We start from the raw sequence: 23,503 nt of genomic DNA on the forward strand, positions 1-23,503 counted from the left end.
TTTGAAAAGACTTTTTTTCTCCCATAAAATCTAAAGCATCTTTTACATTCAAATATATATAATAGCTGTTAGGAATTTTTAACTTTCTGGCAAGCTTAAAAATGAGAAGTTTATAAAGAAAAACATAACCACTTAGGATATTGTCTATCACATTTTAATCGCCAAAATTTAAGCTAATGCATGTTATTATCACTCAGTTTTCATAAAAATATTTGCATGTCATAAAAACTTGCTCTGCTCCAGTTGGAAGAATTTGAGGATAGGTTTAAATCTTTAAACATCTGGCAGAATTCACCAGTGAAGCCAGCCCTGGATTTTTGTTTGTTGGGAAAGTGTTGGTTATTGAGTCCATCTCTTTTTTAGTAATCAGTCTATTCAAATTTTCTATTTCTTCATGATAAAGATTGTAAATTTCTAGGAATTTATTGATTTCTTCTAGGTTGTTCAGTTTGTTGGGGTATAACCATTCACAGTAGCTCTAATGGTCCTTTGTATTCCGGTAGTATCAATTATAACTTGTTTCATTTCTATTTTTCTTTCTTTGACCCCTCTTTTTTCTTGGTGAGTCTTCCTAAAGGTTTGTCAATTTTGTTTATCTTTTCAAAGAACCAGCTCTTAGTTTCATTTATCTTTTCTGTTGTCTGTTTTATGTTTATTTCAATTATTTCCCCTCTGATCTTTATTATTTATTTCCTTCCTTCTGCCCACTCTGGGCTTTGTTCTTTTTCTAGTTCCTTTAGGTGTAAAGTTTAACTTTTTTTTTTAAGATTTCTCTTGTTTCTTGAAGTAAGTGTGTATTGTTATGAACTTCCCTCTTAGAACCACTTTTTCTGCAGCCCATAGATTTTGGCATGTCATATTTCTCTCTTCATTTGTCTCTAGGTATTTTCTGATTTTGCCTTTGTTTTCTTATATGACCCAGTATGTTGTTTAATCTCCACATATTTGTAGTTTTTTCAGTTTTCTTCTTGTAATTGATATCTAGTTTCTTGTCATTGTGGTTAGGAAAGATGCTTATTATGATTTCAGCCTTAAATTTATTGACGTTTGTTTTCTGGCCTAACGTGATTTGTTTTGGAGGATGTTACCTGTGCACTTGAGAAAAATGTGTTCTACTGCTTTGGGAGGGAATGTTTGTATACATGTATTATGTCCATTCGGTCTCATATATCATTTAAAGCAGATACTTTCTTATTGACTTTCTGGATGGATAATCTATATACTGATGTAAGTGGGACATTAAAGTCTCATATTATTATTACTATTAATTATTAGTTGTCATCATTTTATTAGTATCATTTTCTCCTTTTGTGTGTCTTTATACTTGTTTTATATATTTTGTTCATTGTTTCTGGCTGGTTTTGTTCCTCTTGGTTCTGTTCTCTTTCTCTCTTCCTTTGTGGTTTGCTGAGTTTCTTTAGAGTTATGTTTAGATAACTTTCTCTTTTTCGTTTGTGTATTTGTTATAAGTTTCGCTTTGTCATTACTGCAAGGTTCACATATATCATCATATGTATATGAGAGTCTGTTTTAAGTTCATAGCAACTTAAATTTGAATATACTCCAAAACTCTACATTTTTGTACCCCAATTTATGCACTTGAAGTCACTTTTTACACCTTTTTATTTATTTATCCCTTAACTAATTATTGTAGTTTTAATTAATTATGCTACTTTGTCATTTAACCTTCTTAGTGGTTTTATAAATGATTAATTCACTACCTACTTTGTGTCTTTAACTTATCTAGTAAGATTATTTTTCTTTCAAATATTTTCTTATGATTAGTACCATTTCTTTTTGGCTTAAAGAGTTCCGTTTAATATTTCTTGTAAGGCTGGTTTAGTAGAGATTAACTCCTTTAGCTTTTGCTTGCCTGGAAAACTCTTCTCTCTCCTTCAAATCTGAATGACAACCTGTTGGGTATTCTTGGTTGAAGTTTTTCTTTACAGCACTTTGACTAAGTCACAACATTCCCTCAAAGTTTCTGCTGAGAAATCTGAGAGCCTACTGGGATTTCCTGGGTATGTCACCAGACAGGCACTTCTCCCAGAGGAGCAGGGGGTGTACCCCACACTGGACACCCAGGCCCTAGGGTCTGCACCAGAAAGACGAGCCCCTCAGGATACCTGGCTTACAAAACCAATGGGCTAATGTCCAGGAGTCCCAGAGTGCTATAAGAAACTGAGATTTCCCTGCATGGAGGGGTCATCTGCAGTCTTGCTCACCAAGAGACCCAGTGGAAAAACAGCAGTTTGAAAAGCATCTAGACTGCATGAGGGAAGTGCAAGTCTCTCACATCTGCTTTAAATGGCCCATGAGACCAGATGGATATAATAGATGTATACAAAACATTCCATTCCAAAGCAGCAGAATACACATTTTCCTCAAGTACACAAGTAACATTCTCCAAAACAAATCACAAAACAAACTGCAATAAATTTAAGGCTGAAATCATAATAAGCATTTTTCCAAACCACAGTACAACATCCACCTGCTCATCTAGGCATCTGCTGGAAGGGCAGGGACAGTGAGACACTCCAGGGAGCTGCCGTGCCCTCTCCCCACAGGCGGGTGGTGAGCTCAGACGCAGTGCTGTCCTGCCACTTCGCTGGGATGGGCGGGATGACTGGTGGAAATACCTGCTCAGACTGAAAACTGCAGGTGGTTGCAGTGCTGCCCCGCCTCTGGCTGGGAACGCAGGAGAGCTCACAGGGTCTCGAGCGCTCCTGTGCCCAGCTAAAGCTGTGAGTGCAGGCGGCTGTGACACCCCCCACGCACCAGCTGCAGTTGCTAGCACAAGCCTGGGTACCACCCCACTCACGGCCTAAAGCCACTGCGTGTGCAGACAAAGCTCCCCCTCATTGTGCGGCTGAAGCCGCAGGGTGCAGAGAAGACTCTCCCGCTGCCTCTCTGAAGCTGGCAAGTGTGCCCCCTCCACTCCTTTCTCTGGCTATACGAGATTCCTCCCCATGGGTCACTGGCAGGTCTTGGCACACCCTCAACAATGGAGACATATCAAGAATAAACCAGGTGGTTTAGACAATCACAAATGTTTGAGAGACAACTAAAAGCTAGGACAAGTTTGAACAAGTAGGACCATTACCTACACGAGGCCACTCCTTCCAGACTGGGAGAGGCAGCTGTTTCACCTGATGCCCAGAAGCAAACACAGACTGTCCAGCAAAATGAAGGAACAGAAATATGTTCCAGATGAAAGAATAAGGCAGAACCTCAGAAAAAGAACTTTATGATATGGAAATAAGTACGGTGCCCAATAAAGAATTCAAAGTAACAGTCATAAAGATGCTCACCACACTCGAGAGAATGGATGAACAGTGAGAACTTCAAGAGAGACAGAAACCATAAGAAAATACCAAACAGAAGTCATGGAGCTGAAGAACAATTTATTTTTCTCTTCTTTTAAGATTCTTTCCTTATATGTAACTTTTGAAATTTCAAGTATATCTTGGTGTGGCTCTCTTTAGGTTCATTTTATTTGGAATTCTTTTGGCTTCCTGGAACTGAATGTCTGTTTCCTTCCCTAGGTTAGGGATGTTTTCAGCCATTACTTCTTCAGAGAGTTTTCTGACCCTTTCTGTCTGTATCCTTCTTGGGCCCCTGTAATGTGAATGTTATTCTGTTTAATGTGGTTACAAAGGTCCTAGAGGGCCTGTAAATTATCCTTTTTTTAATTCTTTTTTTTTTTTTAGCTGCTCTGTCTGTCCATTGCTTTACCTTCCAACCTGCTGAATCATACTTATACTTTATCCAGTAACAAGACAAGCATGTTTGCTGCAGTTGCTGTTTTTTAATATTATGCTGGAAATCCTAACCAATGCAATTGAAAAGGGGAAGAAAGAAGAAACAAGTTTTGGGAGAGAAAACAGGCATTATTTACAGATATGACACCCAGAAAATCCTAGTGAAGCAGCAGAAAATTATTAATGAATTCAGTTCAGTAAAGTGGCCTGATAAAAGCACAACATGCAAAAATGAATAATCAGAAAACAAAATGGAAATAAATAGTGACAAAGCCCCCCAATCTTCAGAGTAGAGCTAATGGAAAAAGTTACAAGACAACTGAAAGAAAGGGATCAGCATCAGTGGAACAGTGTGTCAGTCGGGAAAATGTGTGGTTACAAAGTAACAGGTGAATCTTGAAAACTGGAACAAGGAAGTAAAATGCAAAAGGATATGTATTGTATAATTTCATTCCTGTAAAATTCAGAAACAGAAAAAATACCAAACTCTACTGTTCAGGAAAGAATATGTAAGTGACAAAACAATAAAGGAAAGCGAGATGGTAATTATACAAGTCAGGGTGGTGGCTACCTCCGTGGTCAAGGTCAGACTGTGGACTGGCACGGGGAGGACCTCTGGGTATTGCCAATGTCCTCTTTCTTGTCTGTTGTCTGGGGTGGTAGTTACATGGGCGTTTCCTCTGTGTTTGCTGACCAACTTTTCTGTAGGTGACTTTGTATCACAGTAAAAGCAAAAGGAAAAGAAAAAGAAAGACAGGGGTAAGTGGGACAGAGTAGAGAACGCCAGAGCTGAGCCATATGTGTGTGAATGTGTTACATGATTAATGAGGCGTTTCAAACCAATAGTGAAAAAGACGTATTAGCCAATAAATAGCTAGGAGATAAGTATTATATAGTTGGATTTTCTACAGAAAAAAAAACGATACCGAATTCATTCCGTGAATAAAAAAATGTATTCCACATATAGACCTAAAAATAAAAATCTAGCTGTAAATATTTAAAAATCTAAATTAAATATCTAAGTATAAAAATGAGACTAAGTAGAAGAAGCAAATGTAATATTGAAGTACTGAGATCTAGAATGTCTTTTTTAGCAAAAACTATATATGCAGATATAAAGGAAAAGATTGGCAGATTTAATTATAAATTAAAAACTGCAGTGAAAGATACAGTAAACTACAAGATGGTGGGAAAAATATTTGCAGCATCTATAATAGTCTTATTTCCATAATATATAAAGAGCTCCTGAAATTGAACAACCCTAAAATTAGATGAGCAATTAGTGTATACAAAAACAAATGTAAATCTCTAATATATTGGAAAGTATTCTTACCCTTACCAAAGAGCAGAAATTCAAGATGATTGATAATATTCAATATATTTGAGGTTGTGGGGAAATGAGTTTTTTGGTGGGAGTATAATTTGATGCAGCCTCTTGGGAAGGAAGTTTTTCTCAACATTTAAATTATATTTTTACTCTGTAATTCCATGTCTTTAAAAATACCCTTAAAGACACGCAGTATGGCACAAAAATGCACGCATGAAAGAAGCTTCTTACAGCATAAGGTAGGAAAAAGTGGAACCAGCCCAATGTCTAACCCTAGAGGAATGATGGTTCAGTGAATTATTGATGCCCGTGGTCTGGGCTGTTGCCATTGTTAATCTGCCTGCTATGACTCGAAATGGTGCAGAACGCTGTGAGTAGTAAAAGCATCTTCCATCTAGTGGCACTTTATTATCATATTTATGTGAAAAACAGAAAAAGCTAAAATTCAATGTATGTACATATGTATGTACTTAAGTGTGTCTGGAAGGACACTTGTGAAAATATTAGTAATGGTTACCTCTGGAGATGGGACATGAAGTAGTCTGACTTTTTAGTCTTGTTTGAATTGTATATAGTGAACATTTATTGTGTAATTAATTTTTTTTTAGAAAAATTTATCTCTTCAGTTTTGGGTTTCTCAATGACCTTCTTCAATAATATTAGAAAATATAAAATTAACATTTGTATCCAAGGACAGACTTTTTACTTGATTGGGGAAGACCTGTTTCCAGTTTCTTTGAATGTAATATTTCTCTTTATTTAACAAACAGCATACAAACACTACAGCAGTTCTTTATTTTTAGGGGTAATATATTTGGAGAGCTACGGCAGTATTGGCTTTACCATTTTCTTATTTTACATTTCCATAAACTTGAGTAATTCAAGTGGGTACCTCAAAATCCTTATCTAATTTGTAGTTTTACTTTTTGTCCAGGCCCATCAAACTCCACTGAAGAAAGTGAATCGTGTAGAAGAAAGGAGGAAAATGTTTGAGGTATAAAGGCATCTGTCTGCTTATTTTAAAGCTTTGCAGAAATAAGTACAAGAAAAGAACAAATCTTATAAAACCTCCAAACCTTTCCTCCTTATTTCTTTCAAGCAAATACCTTTAACTTAATTTTTTTTTAACCTCCCTGGCATACATCTACCACTGGTGTACTAACTCTCCTGAGGAAACCAGAAAACGTAGAATTATTACTGATAAAAATGTTCTTTCTTTATTTAAGGAGGCACCAAGAAAGAAAAGGTCGGAATTTACTGAAAAAGAAAAGAAACAAAAGGATCAGGTAGTTTTTTTGTTCTTATTTTTCTTCCCCCGCCGAGTTGTAGATGATAATAGCTTCAAGGGTTCTAAGAAGTCAGTTTTTGAAATTGTTACGTGTCAGTTTAATGAAGGCAGAGCGGATGGAAAGGGAGGGGAAGAAGGTGCAGGGACGGCCTGTTTCCCGGGGCACATTCCACCTCCCTGCACAATTCCTTTGTTAAAGGAATACCCTGATTTCCATTTTATTACTGAATGTATTTCATGTATTTTATATTAAATACTTGAAATGGTGTTTTGTTTGTGTCCTTTCCCCACAAGTTGGAGAGAACAAATAGGGCCAGGGAGCAAGGCTGGAGAGACGTGCTAAGTGCCGGAGGAGGTGGTGAAGTGAAGGTAGGCGTTGGATTCCAGCATCATTTTACTGCTGCTGTTTTTCCCCAGCTTCACTTTGCTCTTGGAAGTGTGTGTAACTGTCTGTTCTTTTTACCTGGAATTCTTCAGCAGCTGTTACGAATTCTTAGTTTTCTTGTGTGTATTTGATATGTAACTTGTATTGATAACTAGTAGGTAACACTGTTAGAACTGCTTAAAACTTTGATGTGAAGGCTGTGAAACATCATTCCTGCCCGAAGGATCTTTTTAATATCAATACAGTTTGTCACACCCTTGCCTAAAGCCCTTCTGTGGCTCCATGGAGCCTGAAGGAGTGAGTTTTCAGAAGACCTGCTAACCTGCGTGTCTGTCAGCCTGTCTCCCTCCGTCCCCTCCCCCACTGGGTGCTCCGGTGCCAACCCAGGGCCTGTGTGTCGCTGCCCTTCTGCGCGTGGCCTGCGCAGTCTCTGTCTTTGCCCTCATGTTGCCCTGCCCTCGGTAGCACCCCTCCCTCCCTGCCTGCTCTCTCCCTCCTCCATCCAGGCAGCAAGATAACTACTCCCGCCGCTGACTTACCTAGGTACGTTAATCCAGACACTTCCTTTGGGTAGATCCAGACTGTGTGACTTTGGGTGAGGTCTTAACTTCTCTGAGTCTTCACTTCTTTTTTTAAAAACAAGAAACATTTTAAGAACAGTGCCTGGAGCTTGACTGGCAAGGGCTCATATTAATTCCCTTTTCCTTTCTTCTGCCATTCTGAATCCTTCATTTCCTCCTCCACTGTCCCGGCATCCTTTACGTATCTGTGGTAGGCTGAATTCTAAGATGGGCCCCCAAATTCTGGCCGCTGTTTTACCCGCCTTGTATCATTCCCTCCCACTGAGCTCTGGGTGGGCCTGTGGAGTTGCAGGTTGGTGGGCACGAGCAGTGTTGCCGCCATCCTGGCATCCCAATAGCATTTGGTGAGGCTCCTTCAGGGCAGACTTGTGGGGAGAAGAAGTCAGAGGGATGTGCTCGGCTGGTCCTGGAGAAAGCAGCACCCAGTTCACAGGGCGCGGAAGTGCAGGCAGCCTGCAGGAGCTCATAGTGGTCTCTGGCCAGTCACTAGAAAGAAAGCGTGGCCGTAGCCATTCCGGCCACAAGGAAATGAACTGCCAAGAACCAGTGAGCTGGAAAAAAAGCCCAGACCTCAGTGAGAATTACAGCCCCGACTGACAGCTTGATTTCGTTGCGTGAGATCCTGAGCAGGCGGCCCAGTGAGGCACACCGGACTCCTGAGCCAGAGAAACCGAGATGATAAATGGTGGGTCTAAAGCTGACAGGTTGGTGGTAGTTCGTTAAACTGCTATAGTGTATTCATTTTTCATATATATATATATATATATGAAAAATCAATACACTATTAATCCATTGCATTATAACTTTAATTTGTATCATTCATTTCAGCAGTCAGGCAGCATGTCTTCAAATTGTGAATCCCCTGGCCTGTGCTTGTTAAACTTCATATTCAGGTACCCAGGAAGGTATTTGTCAGGTTAAGTTGATGACCGTTCTTATTTGTTTCTTTACCCTAAAAGTTATAACCTGAATAAAACTTGGCTTTGTCTGTTTCATGTAGAAATTTATGTTCTGTGCTGGTTTTCCTGATTTGTTTTTCAGTCTCAGATGCACAAGTTTTTCTGTCTGTCCATTCATTCATTTATTCATTTAATCATTGATAGACACTCTTAAGAAGATTTCACATGAAAAGCATTGTGGTTACTACGTCCACTCATATTACCAAATCCCCCCACACCCCATTGCAATCACTATCCATTAGCATAGTAAAATGCCACAGAGCCACTACTTGTCTTCTCTTTGCTACACTGCCTTTCCCGTTACCCACCCCCCCACAGACTGTGTGTGTTAATCATAATGTCCCTCAATCCCCTTCTCCCTCTCTCCTCATCCACCCTCCCCCACCCCTTCCCTTTGCTAATTGCTAGTCCCTTCTGGGGGTCTGTGAGTTTGCTGCTGTTTTGTTCCTTCAGTTTTGCTTTGCTGTTACACCCCACAAATGAGGGAAATCATTTGGTACTTGTCTTTCTCCACCTGGCTTATTTTACTGAGCATAATACCCTCTAGCTCCATCATTGTTGCAAATGGTAGTATTTGTTTTCTTCTTATGGCTGAATAATGTTCCATTGTGTATATGTACCACCTCTTTATCCATTTATCTACTGCTGAAGGCTTAGGTTGCTTCCATACCTTGGCTATTGTAAATAGTGCAGCAATAAACAAAGGGGTGCCTATGTCTTTTTGAATCAGGGATCTTGTTTTCTTCTGGTAAATTCCTAGGAGTGGAATTCCTGGGTCAAATGGTATTTCTATTTTTGAGGAACCTCCATATTGCTTTCCACAATGGTTGAACTAATTTATATTCCTACCAACAGTGTAGGATGGTTCCCCTTTCTCCATATCCTCACCAGCATTTGTTGTTCCATGTCTTTTGGATGGTGGCCATCCTAACTGGTGTGAGGTGATATCTCATTGTGGTTTCAATTTGCATTTCCTTGATAATTAAGGATGTGGTGCATCTTTTCATGTGCTTGTTGCCCATCTGAATTTCTTCCTTGGAGAAGTGTCTGTATCCTCCACCCATTTTTTAATCGGGTTATTTGCTTTTTGGGTGTTGAAGTGTGTGAGTTCTTTATGTATTTTGGATGTTAACCCCTTGTCAGATCTGTCATTTATGAGTATGTTCTCCCGTACTGTAGGATGCCTTTTTGTTCTGCCGATGGTGCCATTTGCTGTACAGAAGCTTTTTAGTTTGATGTAGTCCCACTTGTTCATTTTTGCTCTTGCTTCCCTTGCCTGAGGAGATGTTTTCAGGAAAAAGTTGCTCATGTTTATATTCAAAAGATTTTTGCCTGTTTCCTTCTAAGAGTTTTATGGTTTCATGACTTACATTCAGGTCTTTGATCCATTTAGAGTTTACTTTTGTGTATGGGGATAGACAATAATCCAGTTTCATTCTCTTGCATGTAGCTGTCCAGTTTTGCCAACACCAGTTGCTGAAGAGGCTGTCATTTCCCCATTGTATATCCATGGCTCCTTTATCGTATATTAATTGACTGTGTATGCTTGGGTTTATATCTGGGCTGTGTATTCTGTTCCACTAATCTGTGGATCTTTTCCTGTGCCAGTACCAAATTTTCTTGATTACTGTGACTTTGTACTACAGCTTAAAGTAAGGGAGTATAATCCCCCCAACTTTATTCTTTCTTCTCAGGATTGCTTTGGCTATTCCAGATCTTTTGTGGTTCCATATGAATTTTAGAACTGTTTGTTCTAGTCACTGAAGAATGCCATTGGTATTTTGATAGGGATTGCATTCAGTCTGTAGATTGTGTGAGGCAGGATGGCCATTTTGACAATATTAATTCTTCTTATCCATGAGCACAAGATGTATTTCCATTTATTGGTGTCTTCTTTAAGTTCTCTTATGAGTGTCTTGTAGTTTTCAGGGTATAGGCCTTTCACTTCCTTGGTTAGGTTTATTCCTAGGTATTTTATTCTTTTGATGCAATTGTGAATGGAACTGTTTTCCTGATTTCTCTTTCTGCTAGTTCATCGTTAGTATATAGGAATGCAACAGATTTCTGTGTATTAATTTTGTATCTTGCAACTTTGCTGAATTGAGTTATTAGTTCTAATAGTTTTGGGGTGGGTTTGTTAGGGTTTTTTATGTACAGTATCATGTCCTCTGTAAACAGTGACAGTTTAACTTCTTCCTTAGCAATCTGGATGTGTTTTATTTCTTCGTGTTGTCTGATTGCTGTAACTAGGACCTCCAGTACTATATTGAATAAAAGTGGGGATAGTGGGCATCCTTGTCTCGTTCCCAATCTTAGAGAAAAAGCTTTCAGCTTTTTGCTGCTCAGTATGATGTTGGCTATGGGTTTGTCATACATGGCCTTTATTATGTTGAGGTACTGCCCTCTATGCCCATTTTGTTGAGAGTTTTTATCATGAATGGATGTTGAATTTTGTCAAATGCTTTTTCAGCATCTGTGGAGATGATCTGTGATTTTTGTCTTTTTTGTTGATGTAGTAGATGATGTTGATGGATTTTCAGATATTGTACCATCATTGCATCCCTGGAATAAATCCTACTTGATCATGATGGATGATCTTTTTGAAGTACTTCTGAATTCTGTTTGCTAATATTTTGTTGAGTATTTTTGCATTTATATTTATCAGGGATATTGGTGTGTAACTTTCTTTTTTTGTGGTGTCTTTACTTGCTTTTGGTATTAGAATGATATTGGCCTCATAGAATGAGTTTGGAAGTATTTCCTCCTCCTCTACTTTTTGGAAAACTTAAAGGAGGATGGGTATTAGGTCTTCACTAAATGTTTGGTAAAATTCAACAGTGAAGCCATCTGGTACAAGTGTTTTTTCTTAGGTAGTTTTTTGATTACCAATTCAATTTCATTGCTGGTAATTGGTCTGGATTTGCACAAGTTTTCCATATTACATATCAGTAATTCAGTAAGAGTCACTTGTTTCTAATTCTGTATTAATGTAGATTTAGTAATATAACTTTATCTTTAAGGTTATATTTTGCTATTTTTGTACTGTTCCATCAATGTGAAATAGAACTTACTACCTCCTGAATGGTAAGGAGTGACTTAGAATTTGTCCCATTCTTAAAAACTTACCCCAGATCTTAACCAATTGGAAAATAAAAACTTACCAAAGTGTTGGCTCCCAGATCTTTTCAAGTATTTTATATCTAGTCTGTGATTTGGGTTGTGAATTTGGTTATATTTTCTTTTCCCCTTGCATATATCTTCTTTTATGTGATAAGGTATTGTTTTTTTCCTATGGTGTCTAAAGCTGTATTTAATCCCAAAATCCAGTTTTAATCACTGTTTGATAACTAATTGAGACAATTTTCCAACAGTATTAAATACTATGTGCTTAACAGATTTCTGCTTCACTTTATAAATTTCTGTAGTGCTTTCATTGAGGAATAATAAAACAATTTATTTTCTATGACTTAAATTCTATGTCAGTTTCTATACTTATTCTTCAATATCTAACTTCTTAAGCTTCCTGATTTCTGTGCAGTTGATAAGGACCTGGAGGTTTAGTGTAATGGGAATCAAATTAAGGAGAACTTCCAAATAAAGATAAAACAAAACCTGAACATTAAGGGAAATATTTCAAAATCAATACTGTTATTATATACTTCTAAATAGTAAGACATTATTCAGAGTATAAATAACTACCGGTCTTTGTTTATTTAATATCTTCAAACTCTGGGATGTTCCGCTTCACTGTTTTGATGTATCTTCTGGTGAATGTGTGTTTTTAGAAAAATTATGGAATAATCCGTATTTATCATTTGATCATATGGTGTTCATGATATATAAGAAATGCATCTATTGTTTGAAAATATATGGGAATACTATTCAGTAATAAAAGGAAACAGCCTTTTTATACATACAACATGGATCAATCAAAAACGGTACACTGAATGAAAGAAGCCAGGTGTCAAAAATCTCTTGACTATAAACATGAGCACCTTTTTCCTAAATGCATCTCCTCGGGCAAGGGAAACAAAAGCAAAAATGAACAAGTGGGACTACATCAAACTAAAAAAGCTTCTGTACAGCAAAGGACACCATCAGCAGAACAAAAATGTATCCTACAGTATGGGAGAATATATTTTTTAATGACTCTTCTGATAAGAGTGAATATCCTCATCCAAAATACACATACCTCAATACCCCAAAAGCAAATCACCCAATTAAAAAATGGGCAGAGGACCTCAACAGACACTTCTCCAAAGAAGAAATTCAGATGGGCAACAAGCACATGAAAAAGTGCTCCACCTTGCTAATTATCAGGGAAATGCAAATTAAAACCACAATGAGATATTACCTCACACCAGTTAGGATGGCCACCATCCAAAAGACAAGGAACAACAAATGCTGGCAAGAATGTGGAGAAAGGGGAACCCTCCTACACTGCTGGTGGGAATGTAAATTAGTTCAACCATTGTGGAAAGCAATATGGAGGTTCCTCAAGAATAGAAATACCATTTGACCCAGGAATTCCACTCCTAGGAATTTACCAGAAGAAAACAAGATCCCTGATTCAAAAAGGCATACGCACCCCTATGTTTATCAGAGCACTATTTACAATAGCCAAGGTATGGTGGCAACCTAAGTGTCCAGCAGTAGATAAATGGATAAAGAAGAGGTGGTACATATACACAATGGAACATTATTCAGCCATAAGAAGAAAACAAATCGTACCATTTGCAACAACATGATGGAGCTAGAGGGTATTATGCTCAGTAAAATAAGCCAGGTGGAGAAAGACAAGTACCAAATGATTTCCCTCATTTGTGGAGTATAACAGCAAAACAAAACTGAAGGAACAAAACAGCATCAGAGTCACAGACTCCCAGAAGGGACTAGCGGTTACCAAAGGGGAGGGGTGGGGAAGGGCGGGTGGGAAGGAGGGAGGGAGAAGGGGATTAAGAGGCATTATGGTTAGCATACTAATGTGGCAGGGGGTCACGGGGAAGGCAGTACAGCACAGAGAAGAAAAGTAGTGACTCTGTGGCATCTCACTACACTGATGGACAGTGACTGCAATGGGGTGTGGGGGGACTTGATAATATGGATGAATGTTGAAACCACAATGTTGTTTGTGTGAAACCTTCTTAAGATTGTATATCAATGACACCTTAATTTTAAAAAAAGGAAAGAATGAAGGCAGGCACAAGAGTACATATTGTATAATTCCATTTATATGAAATACAGCAAAAGCAAATCGAGTCCATACAGCCGCGAGCAGAACAGTGGCCGCGGGAGTGAGGAGGCACAGGCTGCAGAGGAACCTGAGGGGGCTGTTTGGAGCCATGGCTTGTGATGGTCAACTGTGCTTAATAGTCCGTGAATAAGGCCCCGTTTGAAAGACCATATTGCTTCAGTATTCCAGTGCAGTATCCTCAGTGTTACTTCGAATACTGGCATCTTCAGAGATGTTTTGCTTTGGCAAACACGCACATGTGACACAAGACTAAACCTAAGGAGTCATGAGTCTCAGGGTCGCTGTGACCACCTGTTACCAGGATTCTGGTTCTGGCCGTCAGATGCACACCTTGGAGGTGTGGGTGAGCATCGCCTTAGTGGGGTTTCCTGCCTCGTCAGCTGTCTCTTTCTACCAACTTCATCTCTTGCCATTCAAACATCTTTAATCAGCTGTTTTTAATTATCTTGAGCAGATTTTTTTAAATCTTGTGCTTTCTTATTTTGTTGTATGCAACTTTCTGTGTTAAGGTCTTAGCACAAATTTTACCTTGTTTAGGACAATGGTATTTCCTTTTTGTGATGCGAATATTTTTTCTTTGTCTCTCTCCTTAAGTTACAAAGACTTCTTCTTTCCAGTGTTCCACTTGGAATTTCTTCTTTACTCTCAGTGTTCTGGCTTCTGTTCGTACCACTCGGGAGAAACGGCTTTCAAATGCTGTCCCTCGGCCTCAGCCGCAGCCCGGGTCCCACGCTTGCAGCTGGTGACTTCCTCTCCCAGAAGAGCTCCCACCGCGACCTGGGTGCCTTATGCACATGCGCACTTTTGCCCTTCTCCTTTCCTGACATCTGTTCTCTGACAGTTCTATGTGGATATCTGCCTTACCCTTCATCATTCCTGCGGGGAATCCACAGCTCCCTTCGCGTGTACTTTTTCGCCCATTGCATCTGTTCGCTCAGGCTGCCTGGCTGGGTGTCCGTGCAGCAGCCGCTTGCTGTTTCCTCGGCCTTGTCTCTCTCTGACTCCTGCTTATTATGCACAGTTTGACTTATGGGCCTTCCTAAAACTGTTTGCTTTTAGGAACGCTGCTCTTGGCTGGAAGTTTTTAAGTGCTTTCTGTTGTTATTTCATGAACTCAGACAGCTGGACTTGATGGCGGCTACACCAGCCTTGTCGGACCGAGCACAGGGCCTCCTGTGTGCCTTCCTGCCCCTGCGACACCCAGATGTATTCATACATTGCACTTTAACACCTTGGTTCATACTTTTCTTATTGAAGTATCATGGATGTGCAATCTTAAGTTGGTTTCAAGTATACAACACGGAGGGGTGAGAGTTACCCACATTAGTAAATCCTCACCCCCACTGGTGCAGCCACTGTCTGTCCGCACAAGAGGACATTACAGAATCGTTGGCTATATTCTCCATGCTGCACTACCGTCCCCGTGACCACCCTGCGTTATGATTGAGAACTTTTGTGCCCCTTTATCTCCCTCCTCCTCCCCACCCGGTTCATTTAATCATTTAATCTCATTATTACATTGCTCTCAAGACTGGGTTGAACAATATATTCTCTAGTGATTTTTTTTTACAGATTTGTACTTTTGATAGTTTTTCTGTTTTGTGAGTTTGCTCAGTACTTGTACTTCAGAGGGTGCCTGTGACCACTCATTTACCACAGACATGAAAGGTTTTTCCAGGCTTGTGCTTTATTTCCTGACTTGTTTATAAACTGCTTAAGGATAGATAGGATGTTTCACTTAATTTATTTATACCTGGAATATGTTTCAATGGTTTTTATGTCTGCATTGTTTGTTGAATTAAAGGTTTTGGGTTGTATGAAAAATGTATGCAAATGCTTTTGTTAAATATAATTTGAATGTTACAAAAGCAGGCCCAGCTTTACTTATAAGTTATACATATTTAAACTTAATAGAATGGGATCACATAAAATGTATACCGGAAACCTGTTTCAAAACTTAAGACAAGATTTTTCCACATTTACATGAATTTAGGTGACATTTTATATTTTTGGTGGTTACATTAAATTATGCTTTACTGTTAGTAACAAAGTATACTGCTCTTTTGGTTGTTAATGGTTATAATATAGTGGGAAAACATTTTGTTTTAGGCTGTATGTCTATGTTCAAATTAGGTAATTGCTTTTTAAAGGCCAAGTGCTGAAATGTTTTCTTTCGGGGAGAGCGCAGGCCCTCAGACCATGCGAGACAAGCACGTGAGAGCTCTTTGTTTGATTCCTAGGCTCCCTTTTTTGGCAGTGGAGGGGCTGTGGCTGCATCTTCTTTTGCTCCTCGAGGACAATATGAGCACTATCATGCTATTTTTGATCAAATGCAGCAACAAAGAGCACAAGATAATGAAGCTAAATGGAAAGGAGAACTGTGTAGCCGAAGGCTTCCAGAAAGGTATGTTCTGCAGAAGCCGCTTTTGCTTTGCTTCAGAGAGTAAGGACATTGTCGTGCTTCTATCCCCAGAGGGGTGCCACCTGGGCGCATCCAGGGCTCACCAACAGGGCCGCGGTCGCCGCCAGCTCCCTGATGCTGTCGCTGCTAGAGAGACTTTGAAAAGGTTGCAGGCTGTGCCTGAGCAGCCAGTGCGAACAGGTCGGCCTGTGGCGATCCAGACACTCACCCTTGTGTGTGATTCTGTCTTACGTCATGTACAGCTTAGTACCTACACTTTGTGGATGTTTTCTCCTCCACTGACTACACAGAATATTTTTTGCCTGCTGGATGCAGTCATTTTTATAGGTGTACATTTGGCCCTTCATTACATGTGGCAAACACGTAGCTCTGCGATACAGCCTAACCTTTTTTGCTTATATCTATGTTATAGGCTGAACATACTATTTAAAGGAACATGTAATAACTTTAAGCCAATATGGTTGCAATAGCTTCGTCCACTTGCTTTAAATAAATCAGACTACATTTAAATGGAATCACACTTTATGCAAAACTCAAAAGCATGCTTTTTAGTGTTTCTTTTCCTCATCACCTGGAACGCCACTTCTTTCATTGTTTTGGCTTGTTTTCTCTTCACATTCATCTCTGGTCCTATTCATCAGTTTTCCTTTTCTTCCATTGAGCTAATACAGTAGCAGTCAGTACTTCTAACTTACACAGTTCTTTTTCCTTAAGTATGCATACACATTTTCTTGGACATTCCAATTTCTTCTGTAAAATATTTTGGTAAAGGAAGAAGAGATATCATTTTGTGAATATTTGGTTGTGTTGTCTTTCCTTTTCACTCTAAGAAGACTTTTGAGTGTAATAAAAATTTTTATGAACTCCCCCACATTGATGATTAAAATGTAGTTGAGCAAAGGTAAATAGAGTAAATATAAATTAATATTATGAATTATATACAATAGCCTAAAGTGTTAAGGCTAATTATAGATTCTCCTGTTGAGAAAAGGAGGCTATATATTCACATATGTGCATATTTGTGACAAAATGGCAAAGAAATTTTTGTGGCTTTTATTCTCCAGTGGTACTGATCTTCTAGCATATAATTTATTAGGCTTTATTTTATTTTATAGTAATTAGATCTTCTAAAATAAATGTGGGTAGTGTAAAGAAAATAGAGAAAACTGTGTTTGCTTCATTACACTGTTCATATTGCAGAATGTTTCTTAGTTTTTCAGTTGAAGTGACAAATAATGGGCTACACTGGGCCATTTGTTCCAACTCCTATTATGACCTTGAAATATTTGCATATATTTATAAAGTGTTGCATTGTCCCCAATGGTGTGAATCTGTTACGTCTTCCACTCTACCCGCCATTCAGTCTTTCTTTGAGCATCAGATAATTGTTTCACTATTTCAATTTCCAGTTTTTAAACCATTGTAGTTGTGGGATCATTTATCATTTCATTTATATGAGCTGTGGTGGGCTTAGCAGTACACAAACATACAATGTATATTTTTTATGTTGTAGTAAAGTTACTGTTTTTGGTGTTGGTTATAGATATTTGTTGAACACTTGTTATATACCAAGTTGTATTTATTCATCATGGCAGCCCTTTGAATTAGATACTGTTCTTTTAATAAAGATGAAAAACAGGACTTACAGCAATTTAAAACTGGGGCAGGGTCAGGCAGCTAGTAAATGCTCGAGCTGGGCTTCAAACTAAGTCCATCTGACTGTAGCGTTCAACTCCATAAACACTATGTCGCGAAGATTTATCAGCTTAAGATACTACCACTGATCAGACTGAAGAACTAATGATTTAGTTGGTCATAAAATTTTAAAATATTGAGTACTTTAAAGAGTAAACATGATACGAAGTTCTAAATTAACTTTCATATATGCCCATTGAATTTATTTTGATTTTATCTGAGGAAAATGAAAAAGGAAAAATTGGTAGAAAACTGAAGATTATCAAGTATTTAATTTTCAAAAGACAGATTTTATAAGCTGGACTGCTTTTTTTCGCGTTGATCCCAGGCAAGGTTAGACATCTTAGGAGAAAGCTGTGATCATCCTGATGGCAGTATAAATTCACAGAGAATAGATCATGTCAGGTACATCATGTATTTCCTTTTCGGGTTATCGGCTAGAAGTCCGGTTCTCAGACTGTGCTCAGGCGACCTGGGGCATCCCAGTGCCTGGGCATCTTATAGTTTTGAGGGAGACACAGCTGTGTCTGTGGGCAGAGCACAGACCGCTACTCTTAAGTAGTTTGGGCCCAAGTACGTAATAAATGGAACTGCTTGGTATTTTTGTTGGCCAAGAGGCATTGTGAAAAATTATTTAGATACCCAGGAGAGTATATAAACTTGAGCAATATATTGCTGCTAACATGTCTCAATGTAGAAAAGGTGAAGAAATATAAAGATTGTTAGGTGGCTTAATAACTGGTTAAATAATTGTATCTAGAAGATGCTGGCTAGTATTTTAATGTCATCCAAATAAAAAAGTTTGAAAAGCTTGTCCTCCTTAAACAAATCTTGATTTTTAAAGGGGGAGTGTAGAAAAGATATTCAAAGGATATAGTTGTCACAGTTCCATGAAGTGGAAAGTAATAATGAATCTGTAGTACGATTGATCAGGAAACAAAATAATTTCAGTAGACCATAGCTACAAACAACTTGATTTAGATAATATTTAACAGTGATAAATTTGATGTACTTTTTTTTTTTAATGTACTTTTAAGTCTGCCAATCTGTCTGGACAAATCAATACACACTTGGAAAAGATTTATAAGTAGCATATACTTAAAAAATTGAACTGATAAGCTCTATTCTCTTTGGATCAGATCACAGCCCGTAAGTGGGCTGCAGGTCAGGTGGCGGCCTGCGCACTGCCACGGCCCTTCTGCCCCCGCGCTTGGGGAAGGCGCAGGCGCAGGCGCAGGGCCGCTCCCCCAGGTGCCTGCGCCCCGCTGCTCCCTCTGCCCAGAATGCCTTTGCCTGGCTAGGCCTGCTCTCTTCTGGCCTGATGTAGGCCGGCAGTTATTTACTAGATGTATAAAATAAAATAAAATTGGAGACCTGATGAAGGATTTGCAACTTTTGATTTTTCCAGAGATAAGCTCTTTAAAAAGAAAGGATCAGCTCTAAATCCATCCTTTTTACTGTGAAAATAAGTAGGTTGACATAATCTTAGAATACAGATTATCCTTTTGGGGTAAATAAATTTGGACCTGTAAAGATTGTATAGTTGTTTCTTACAATGTTGACAACTCTTGAAAGCCTAGAGGCGGACAAGCGCTGACCAGAGAACAAACACTGGCCGGTCCCGCTGCCGTTCTCAGCCTGGGCTAGTGGGTCTGCCAGGGCGCTCTGGCGCCCTGAGGTCTGCCTCCCTCCAGTAGAAGCGGGCCTTTGCAGAAGCGCCGCGAGGCCCTGAGTCAGGCCTGGCGGTCCCCGGTCGTCGTGTGGAGGCTGCACAGGGAGCCGCTCGGGCACCCTCGTCTCCCCCGCCATCCCCTCCGCCTCTGCCACTGTCGCCACCTTAGGTTCTTTTGTTCATACACGGTAGTATGGTCACCTTTCAACAACACTTCGCCTCTTTCAGCAAGCATTCGTCTCATGAGGGTGGCTTTACAGCTTTTTTTCTTTTTAGTGTGTTGATTGTACAGCTTAATATCGAGTAGTCAAATTCATTTCCCTTATTTTCAGATCCTGGTAGCGTATATACTCCAGTGGTTTATATTAGGGGAAAGAAGCAAGTTTTAACCATACTCATAGATCCGCAGGTTTAACTGTTTGAAAGGTTTGCTTCTCTCATGTAAACTTGTAAATGAAAAGGAAAAAGAAAAAAGCCTTCAAACTAGTATAATTATATTTTGCTTTAAGAATAAAAATATTCCTAGTTAGTAATCATTGGTAAGGGAAAGATGCAACTACTGTCTGTGCGATACTCTCCTACTTGCGTGCTCACTGACAGACCCTGGAACCCTTTCCCACCGTCACAGATCAACAACTTTACTCCTCCATCAACCTTAAGCTATTGTCTTTGTGCCTCGGTGTTTTGTTTTACTCAAAGGCGTTCGTTCTTTTTTTTTCTTCTCATCCTTACCTTTCCTTTTAATCCTGTTTTCTTTGCCAAGTTCAGGACTGCTCATGAGTTTCCTATTTTAGAAATACTAGTGGCTGAATACCTTGCCATCTTCCTTTCACTTAGTGTTCTTGGCCAGATTTTATACCTTTCTTTCTCCCTCTTTTGCTCAGGGAAATAGCAAATACAAAGAAAAGTCACAAGTGGCTCTTCTGCCTTCCCTTCTGCTGGCCAGCGTGATTCAGGTCGGCCTTGGAGAGACTGGAAAGCATAGGGCGGTGTCAGGGAACAACAGGAAATTAGTCTCATTCCTACACAGGCAGCCACTCTGAGAGAAGATTTTGGTCTATTTTCTTGCATTCTTTTTTCATATTTTCCCCCTGGTTGAGATCCAATCACATGCACAAATTTGTGTATAATGTTTTATAAAATCGGTTTTGTATGTAACACTTTTACAATAAAATTTCCCCATGCTACAAATTGTTTTCAAGGGATTTTTGATGTCTGTGTAAGATTCCAGTGTCTGAATTACCATAATTTATATAACAAATCCCCTAATATAATATGCTGTTTATAACTTTTCATTTTTTAAAATATTTTTGTGCTGTATTTTATTTTTCATTTCTCTAAGATAGATTCTTAGAAGGGCAATTACTGGGGTAAAGGAGTTGGTCAGTTCTATTCTTGACAAAGACTCTAGAAAGAAATACTACTAAATTTATTAACTAAATTTACTTATTTAGCTAAATTTATTAACAAGATATTACTAAATATTTTAGAAAAGCTGTACAAATTCATGCTCAACCTATCAGTGTATGTCAGTGCCCGTTTTATTGCCCCCTGGTTTGAAGTAGTTTATGCACATAGTCAGTCTTCCTTCGTGGATTGCATGGCTGAATTTGGCTACTTACTAAAATCTACCTGTGACTCCACAATCACTGCGCCCAGCGCTTTTATGTTCATGTGTGGATGTAAGCAGAGCAGCAAAAATCTGAGCTGCCTGATGTACATACCCTGGCTGATGCTGAGCAAGGCAGCCCTCTGCTCTCATCCCAGCACAAACAGCGGGCTTTACGTTGTCTGCTTAGTACCAACTTGCTTGAATTTTTGCACATTCTGTGGGTGATCCCATCGTTTACAATGGTCCTCAAACATAATGCAGAAGTGCTGTCTAGTATCTGTAAGTGCAGGAAGGCTGGGATGTGCTTATGGAGAAAATAAGTTGTGTCAGATCAGCTTTGCTGAGGTGTGTTGGACACTTGAGTGTTAATGAATCAACCATACATGTTAAGTAAGCTGTCATTAAACGAGGTTATATGTCAATCCATGGACACAGATGTTGAAAGAAAAGGCTGGTGGAGCATGACCCTGTGTTTCTCCTACAGATAATATTTGGTTTTCACTGCTTCAGTGTTCCTGTGACTTTGTAGTTTAGGGGATGTAGTTCTCATCAATGCTATGATTAGTATTGTTTATCTCCCTGTTTTACATATTAAAAATTGAAGCCCTGAATAAATAAGTCATTTGTTAAGCCATATAACTTTATCAGTAAAACCAGGAGTTGAAGTTGGACAGTTAGATTCCAAAGTTGACTCACTGAGATGTTGTGCTATATTGACTTTACTGGACTTGAAACAAGTTAGGAAGAAAATTAAATGAGCTGGGGAAAGTCGGCCACCTTTAAAGAAAGCATGCTTATAGACGCAAGCTCAGGAGAGCTGGACGGCCTGTGTGTAGATGAGGAATCAGACTCCTTTATATTCGCATAGTGTTGAGTTACTTTGATGAGGAGAAGCAGAGGGACAGGTTCTAGCCCAGCGTGAAGGCTGTTCAGTGGGTGGACCGTCATGGGAGTCAGCGAATGTCCTCACACTGGAAGCACTAAGCTCGAGGTTTGAATGACTATGTGTCAGGGATATTTATAATTAGCTAGGAATGTGGGAGTACTTTATTCTGTGAGAGGTTGGATTAGTTAATACTCAAGGTCTCCAATTTGAATATTATGATTCTTTTGTACTTTTTAGTGGCCATTGACATTGTGGAACATTTTCTCCGCACTGCCATAACTTCTGACTTCTGATTTTCACTCCGATGTGTGAAACATTTCACTGCTGGTCAGTTCTTTTCCCCAGTCCAGCTGAATCAGACTAAAATCTGTAATCAGCTAAGTCTTTTTCAAATTCTCTTTTCCTTGTATTGTAGATTGCTCATATTTGCCTGTTCCTTCCTTAGAGTATTAATTATTTTTCTTGTCCCGTTCTTATCAGTAACTCTGGCCAGTTCGACTGCTTCTATCCATGCCTTAACATATCTCTTCGATTAGCCTTTTTTTAAATGACGTCATTTTTTTATTAAGGTATTATTGACATGCACTCTTATGAAGGTTTCACATGTAAAACATTGTGGTTACTATTGTGTTGTTGACTTCATTTTTTTAAAGCAGTTTTAAGTTCACAGCAAAATTAAGTTCACAGAGAAGAGATTTCCCATATACTGTCAGTTACAGCTGATAAACTTACATTCAGTTACTTTTCAATATTACAATTTCAGCCACATAAGACCATTTTATAAAACTATTGAGTGTCTTTTAACATCTGTTTTAGAGTACTTTTAACTTTTCCAAGTGTCTCTATATATATTGCTTTATTTCATTTGAGTAAAGCTGAGAATAATTCCATTTTGTCAGATGGATGTCATGGCACTTAAACAGAGAAGAAAGCTCAGTGAGGGGGCTGTTGCATCGTTTTTCCATCCGCTGACCCTGTGCCACCCCAGCTCTTCTACCTAAAACCGCATGGACTCTTTTTTCATTTCTCAGTTTATTTCCGCTACCTAGACTGCTATCTATTTTTATGTTGTTTTCACCTCAAAAGTAATCTATTTACAATCATTCTTAAAATTCTTTAATTTCCTCATCAGTAAAGGATTTGAGCCTGTACCCTGCCTACATCTTGCCACTTATTCATGCATTTGTAATAAGGAAAGAATTTACTCCCTTTTTTTCTTGTCAGGATAAAAAAGGAGTTTGTCTCAGAATAATTATTTCTTCTTAACCTATTTTAAAGTCTCCATGTTTTACTTTCCAAATTCATAATTTCTTACTGTATATTTGTGGTTCATATTATCATTCCTTTACTATTAATCCAGATTACTGTTCTGTGATTTCAGTGGTATGATTTTGGAGTTCAAAAGATAGTATATTAATCTGTCTAAAACAGAGTATGTGCACATGAATTCTTAATGTTTAATGAAGAGAATCAATGTTAAGAATGAAATTGACTATTTTCTTTTTATCCCCATGAGCCTAGCACAAACACATAGTTTGTGCTCAAGTTTAGCAGTTTTACTACTTTTGAGAGAAGGAATAAGACTATGAGTATAGGTTCTTTTCTTTGGTGGATATGATTTAGTAAACAGAAATGCATTTGAAAAATACAGTTTATAGGTT

General features: G+C 38.7%; 1 protein-coding gene across 13 annotated transcripts in view; it reads left to right on the top strand.

Annotated features, from left to right (window-relative positions):
- The window catches only part of NEK1 (NIMA related kinase 1), a 186,719-nt gene that overhangs the window by 42,728 nt on the left and 120,488 nt on the right, over positions 1–23,503 (top strand). For 11 of the 13 annotated variants that reach the window (XR_012129688.1, XR_012129690.1, XR_012129689.1 and 8 more), the window contains exons 12-15: positions 6,023–6,082; positions 6,315–6,374; positions 6,671–6,745; positions 15,796–15,959. Coding sequence is in view for 10 of the 13 variants with exons in the window: in XM_036998866.2 (XP_036854761.2) it covers positions 6,023–6,082; positions 6,315–6,374; positions 6,671–6,745; positions 15,796–15,959 (359 nt within the window). In the remaining 3 variants the exon portion in view is untranslated. The remainder of the gene's footprint in view (positions 1–6,022; positions 6,083–6,314; positions 6,375–6,670; positions 6,746–15,795; positions 15,960–23,503) is intronic. The other 2 variants (XM_073232824.1, XM_073232829.1) reach the window with 2 other exon arrangements.

The sequence above is a fragment of the Manis javanica genome, chromosome 3 (genome assembly GCF_040802235.1).
Source record: "Manis javanica isolate MJ-LG chromosome 3, MJ_LKY, whole genome shotgun sequence".
Lineage (NCBI taxonomy): Eukaryota > Metazoa > Chordata > Mammalia > Pholidota > Manidae > Manis > Manis javanica.